This window comes from Quercus suber, unplaced genomic scaffold (assembly GCF_002906115.3).
Source record: "Quercus suber isolate HL8 unplaced genomic scaffold, Cork oak 2.0 scaffold_187, whole genome shotgun sequence".
NCBI lineage: Eukaryota > Viridiplantae > Streptophyta > Magnoliopsida > Fagales > Fagaceae > Quercus > Quercus suber.
Genome location: NW_027069645.1, coordinates 215180 through 221698, shown reverse-complemented (window position 1 = coordinate 221698; position 6519 = coordinate 215180). Strand labels below are relative to the sequence as shown.

General features: G+C 37.3%; 1 protein-coding gene across 1 annotated transcript; it reads right to left on the bottom strand.

Annotated features, from left to right (window-relative positions):
* Positions 1-262: 262 nt before the first annotated feature.
* On the bottom strand, positions 263-3193 carry LOC111988384 (protein SRG1). The gene is made up of 4 exons (XM_024020172.2): positions 2823-3193; positions 2071-2318; positions 1229-1553; positions 263-765 (listed from the first exon to the last, which is right to left on the bottom strand). The coding sequence occupies exons 1-4, from the start codon at positions 3069-3071 to the stop codon at positions 529-531; spliced, it is 1059 nt and encodes a 352-aa protein (XP_023875940.1). The 5' UTR covers positions 3072-3193; the 3' UTR covers positions 263-528.
* Between the last annotated feature and the right edge of the window lie 3326 nt (positions 3194-6519).

Here is a 6519-nt window from a genome sequence, read left to right as displayed (position 1 = left end):
AGATTAGAAATTGTGGATTTATCTTTTTTGTCCTTCCACTTGTCTACTTTACCATACAAGAGAGAATATTAATCTATCTTGTATTTTCTCTCTACCATTCCATTTTCTATCAATCTTACTTTCCACCCTACCAAAAACAGTCTTTTAAGTCCCACAGCCCACTGGCCAAGTTCATAGCAGCTCCCCTTTTGATACATGGAAATAATACTCCCTTCCTTTGGTGCCTAGGATTCAATTCCTTAGTTACCTGTAACCTGATATCTTCACTAAACAAATACTGAAAAATTATATTGTTGTAACCATAATTGTACAAAGAAACAACATGACGTTGTTCCACACTAGTTTACAATTATCCAGATCAAAGTTCTAAGTATTAACATTAAGCATATCTCCAACTTGCAGCCAAGCCATAAGTAGGAATAAGGAGTCTAACAATTGTTTACATAAAGGACAGAGATTACCACTGAAGTAACATAGGTGAAATGCCTTATCTGTTCATAAACCACGCAAGACTAAGATAGTACAATTCTAGACTTTTGCCACATGAAGAGCTCTCATTCCTCGCTGGTAATAATCCCAGTGTGTATCAGCATAGCCTTCCACCTTCTTGAATAACTTTGGCCTTTCCTGGTTGACCAATTCTTCTTCAGGTCCAATCTCTTTTTTCGGTTCAGGCGTATAGAACATAGCCACAGAAATCCTCTCCCTCTCAGAGTTGGTCAGTACCCTATGTACAGGGCTCTTGAACATTCCATTAGTCATTATCTGCCATTACAGTAAACAACCAATTATAAAATGCTACCATGTATATTTTCGACGGTTCAAACTTCTTATTATGCAAATTGCAGTGATATAGAAGTAGATTTTCTTTCATTAATAGGCCTTCCTATGCAATTTATAACCATTTTTCTAGTATGGTATTTTTGTCCATTTTTGGAAATGTATGACTCTGCCCTCTTTGGAAAGATCCATGATGATACTGCCACTGCTTAAGTTATTTTATTGATAGTTAAATGTGAATCGCTAGAGATGTTTAGATAGCTTCCACAGTGTTCACATGACAGTGCTCAATAGATGCTGCAAACTTCTGCCTAAGCAAAATCCATCTCTAGCAATAATAGTTTTCACATAGAAGATCTCTATGAGAATTTCGTTTTGTTGTAGCGTATGCAAATTCATGAGTATGCCTTTTAGATTACACAATAATTTAGCTGCACATATACCGTACCTCCATTTGATCACCCATGAGGACAAGGAGAGCATGAGAGATTGTGGGAACGGTAAACCACTTCCCATCTTTGTGGACTTGAAGGCCTTCTACATCATCTTGCAAAATGATGGTGTATCCTGATCCATCTGCATGGGGCTTTAGGCCTAAAATAAGATCAGGCCTTTCACAACATGAGTAGTAGTTGAAACGTGCTTGCAGAGGTCCTCTTTCACCAAACTGATTCAGGAAGCAATTTTCTTCTAAACTCAATGATTTTGCCATGGCTTTGGAAACAATCTCTGTGAATGTCTTCATCTTGACTGTGTATTCTTCTAGAACATCTCTGCACAATTGCAAGTACCTCAAGCATATTTATATTGTCAATTTTTTCTCAGTGTAATTACAAAACCCATTTAAGAGGGGACTGGGGTGGGTTGGGGGGGGGGGGGGTATGCTAATGTGCATGCTCTTTATCTGTTCAGCAGCCCTTAATTTTGTTTGTTTGCTATATCTACTGGCACTTTTGATGATTAAGATGATATATTTACATTGCTTTGATGCTTTGTGCGTACGCACATGGTTGGTAAATATTTAATTCCTATGATGCCAAGCAGTCTAGTGACCTTAAGAGGTGCATTTCAACTACTAAATAAAAAAATCTATGATGCAAGTTTTCTACAAGTTTTTGAGTATTTTTGTCTATTTGAATAATTAGTTAATCATTTTCAATGATTTATAAACAACTATTATACCAAAAAATTGATTTGTGAGCTTTCAGGATTTAATTTCTCTTACTACATTTTAGGTTTATTCAACCATATCTTGGTCTCTTTGCAATAAGAAGGGCAAGGTGGAAGCACCTGAAGGCTGCTGGGCTTTCTGGCCAAAATTTGCTATTCCTTGTATCTTCTGGGTACACATTAACAAACAAGCGGTCGGACCAGTCAAGAGACTGACCTTCTTCTGGGACAGGATCAGCTCCATACCCTTCGAAGTCTTTAACTCCTTTAGCAATCTTATTCTTCTCTTCCATTGGCTGCTGGAAGAAATCCCTTGTCACTTGACGTATCTCGTCTAGAAATGAAGTTGAAATGCCATGTCCTATTGCCTACAAAACCAGAAGAAAACCTGTATGTAATACTGAGAGCTTAAAATATGTGGCCTGGAACACAAATATTTCAAACCGAACATAAAACAGAAACCACGTTGCAGATTATGTTTATATGTTGTATTTTACAATACATTCAGATGTATGATCTTCTAAGTGACACTTTTCCTGTTGCAGTGTATTCCTTAGCATCTATAGCATCCCCATCAAACAAGAGCTTATGATAACTAGCTATCACACATTCAATTGCAAAAAATGTAGATCATTACAGTTTCTATTAGGATTAATTGTGAGAGGAACTACAAAATGGTTCCTGATAGTTCTATGGGATTCTCATGCACTCTTAAATTCTAAATCTCATGATGCCCTAAGAGTTCCTAATGCTAGTACTCTTTATTATACTGGTAATCTAGATTAAGAAGAAGTGGTCACTAAAACGTCTAATAAATACTTTTCTTTTTATATTTATACTACATACATACACACACAAAGCTGAGTTTAGACCTGAAAGCAGCCCCATGAACACAGTGCTGATTTAAGTTTCTGTAGTTCTTCTTCTTGTTCACAGATTGTTGCTGAAGATGAGAGGAGACTGAGGTCGATGACAGGGATTGAAGATAAGGCAGAAGAAACATCTTCAGTATCATCGTCTCTGCAAATATAGAGTGGTGGTGGCTCTTCACCTTTGAGAACCATTTCCTGGACACGCCTTGATAGCAATACATCCGCGGTTGGAATGGAAACTCCGGCCATTTTGTCAGCTCCTCAATAGGATTCAGGCTGGAAGGATCTCTGTGAGAACTTGATAATGTTATATAGTGATTTATGGTGGATAGTGATTAGTGAATGAGTGGAGCATATGTGAACTCTTTGCTGCTTATGGCCAATTTNGGATTGAATTGTCAGGCTGGTGCTTCAGAGCATGCAAGGAGCCTTGGCCCGAAGGGGTCTGACCCACACAAGGCAGCTGTGATTGGTGACACCATTGGAGACCCACTCAAGGACACCTCAGGCCCATCACTCAACATCCTTATTAAGCTCATGGCAGTTGAGTCGCTCGTGTTTGCTCCTTTCTTCGCCACCCATGGTGGCCTTCTTTTCAAGATCTTCTGAGAGTTGACAAAAAGAACACTGGGGGCAAGAAGTTTATTTCAATTTTATCTTAATTTTGTCCTCCAGAAGAGGATTATTAACTTGCTCTTTTCTTGTATCATTATCCTTCTCCGCCCTTAGGTAGTGTTTGATTCAACCATGAACTTTGAGAATTAATTTTGCGAAATGATTTTTCCAAATATGAGGGATCACATTTGAAAATTGCGCTTGACATAGGCCGCAAATTTCATACCGACTGCATATTTGCGTTATGCAGTAAGCTTACTACAAAAGTCTTGTGGAAAATGATTTTATTGAAGGGTTCGTACTTCATAGAAATTGAAAACGCATTCAACTCGTGCCTTTTCAAGTTTCTTTCCTAAGACTTGAGTGCATCAGGCCTTCAAGGAAGTTCATTGGGAAAACGCTTTCAACTTATGCACTTCACATGATCAGACATGGAGTGACGATCTATTGAGTTTCTGCAATCATTTAGTTTGAAAGCTTTTTTCCCCAAAAAAACAGGGTTTAACAAAGATTTTAGGCCATGATGTCTAGGGGTGGCAATTTTTATCCAAACTCACAAACCCGTCCAAAACTCACTTAATTTGGAAAAGTCTTGACCCAACCCAATTAAATATTTGGGTTAAATGGATAAGACTCAAATAGATAATTTAATTAAAAGGGTTTTTATGGTTAAACCACTGGGTACCTAATTACCCATTTAAAATTTAAAGTTTAATACTTAAAAAAAAAAAAAAAAAAAAAAAAAAACTAAAACTAAAAACTGAAAACCCTAACAAACAAGAATACATCACAGCAGCTACAGCCAACCGCATCTTCCTCCATCTAAAGTAAAAATTTTCTCCTCCATTATCTAGGTATTTTCTCAGCTACCAAACTAGAAAAAATGTAAGCATCTTTCCCTCGTCCTCTATCTAAAGTTTGTCATGGCCCAATTGTGATACCCACATCGAGAATGACTCTCTTCCACGCGCATTTCGATTCCGGCATTGACGGGAGTGGGAACGGTGACCGGGTACTAAAATGGGTCACCGTCTGCGACCCGAACGGGGCATCGGATCTTGATACCGAATCCAAATTCGGTTTAGGAATGGCGGTCAGCGTCAGCGGCGAGATAAAACCCAAAACGCTGGAGCAAATGGTGGACATTTGTGATTTAGTTTATATTCCGGCGACACCTCGTTTGTATTCCGGCGAGGACCAGGCCTCGATCTGAAGCTCGAAGGCGGCGATTCGTTTCCACCACGACTAAAACGGTTCACCGGAGACCTTGTTGGCTTTATTACGACAATCGGAGACACGCCGTTCAGGTGGCTCATTTGGTTTTTAGTGCTTTGCATATTATGTCTAATGTTTCTTGTTTGGTTGCCAAGAAAAGTGCAAGAAGAAAATTAGTCTCTTGTTAAATTACTGAAAATAAATTTTATAATATGATTTTTATAATGGGTTAAATGGGTGGGTTACTAATTAAATGGGTTGGGTTGGTAATGGATAATTAATTTAATATATAAATGGGTCATAAATGGTTAAATGGATAAATACACACCCAACTCATTTATGACCCAACCCGTCCATTTGCCCCCCTAATGATGTCTATCATGTCCCGTCATTCATTTTAGGCTGTATTTTTTGCCCTCTGCTGTGGGGTTTTAGTCAAAAAACCTATCTTTTAAATTCATCAATGTCCTTCAAAAGCTTGTTTAACAAACTAGCGAAACTCCATTTTTCCTCCTTTTAAAAGGATAATCACATGCAATCTAAAGAAACATTACAAAAGTTGGCCGTTAGAACTTCAGAATTTTACTCATATAAATGAGGGAAATGAGATTGATCATGAATACGGTAATGTAACCCCTGGTAGAGAGGAAAGAAAATGTAAGACAGATGAAACAAATAGAGGGAAGAAGAGATTATTAATTTTCATGAATTGTGTTTGGTAGGAGGGATAAAAGAAAACCAAAGCACAAAGTATTAAATTCCTATTATATTTTTGTATTAAATTGATAAGATGATCAAATCAACTATATTAGACATTTTCCCCTCAAAAAAAAAAAAAAAATTATAGTAGACATTTTCTCCTATTTTCGAAAGATTAGAAATTGTGGATTTATCTTTTTTGTCCTTCCACTTGTCTACTTTACCATACAAGAGAGAATATTAATCTATCTTGTATTTTCTCTCTACCATTCCATTTTCTATCAATCTTACTTTCCACCCTACCAAAAACAGTCTTTTAAGTCCCACAGCCCACTGGCCAAGTTCATAGCAGCTCCCCTTTTGATACATGGAAATAATACTCCCTTCCTTTGGTGCCTAGGATTCAATTCCTTAGTTACCTGTAACCTGATATCTTCACTAAACAAATACTGAAAAATTATATTGTTGTAACCATAATTGTACAAAGAAACAACATGACGTTGTTCCACACTAGTTTACAATTATCCAGATCAAAGTTCTAAGTATTAACATTAAGCATATCTCCAACTTGCAGCCAAGCCATAAGTAGGAATAAGGAGTCTAACAATTGTTTACATAAAGGACAGAGATTACCACTGAAGTAACATAGGTGAAATGCCTTATCTGTTCATAAACCACGCAAGACTAAGATAGTACAATTCTAGACTTTTGCCACATGAAGAGCTCTCATTCCTCGCTGGTAATAATCCCAGTGTGTATCAGCATAGCCTTCCACCTTCTTGAATAACTTTGGCCTTTCCTGGTTGACCAATTCTTCTTCAGGTCCAATCTCTTTTTTCGGTTCAGGCGTATAGAACATAGCCACAGAAATCCTCTCCCTCTCAGAGTTGGTCAGTACCCTATGTACAGGGCTCTTGAACATTCCATTAGTCATTATCTGCCATTACAGTAAACAACCAATTATAAAATGCTACCATGTATATTTTCGACGGTTCAAACTTCTTATTATGCAAATTGCAGTGATATAGAAGTAGATTTTCTTTCATTAATAGGCCTTCCTATGCAATTTATAACCATTTTTCTAGTATGGTATTTTTGTCCATTTTTGGAAATGTATGACTCTGCCCTCTCCCAGGAAAAAAAAAAAAAAAAAAAAAAAAACCTCATT

Excerpts from the sequence above, each read along its gene's own strand:
- LOC111988384 (XM_024020172.2), bottom strand. The coding sequence starts at position 3,071 with ATGGCCGGAGTTTCCATTCCAACCGCGGATGTATTGCTATCAAGGCGT. Across the intron at positions 2,319-2,822 it reads GTTCATGGGGCTGCTTTCAG|GCAATAGGACATGGCATTTC; the intron begins GTCTAAACTCAG and ends CTGGTTTTGTAG. Across the intron at positions 766-1,228 it reads TCATGGGTGATCAAATGGAG|ATAATGACTAATGGAATGTT; the intron begins GTACGGTATATG and ends CTGTAATGGCAG.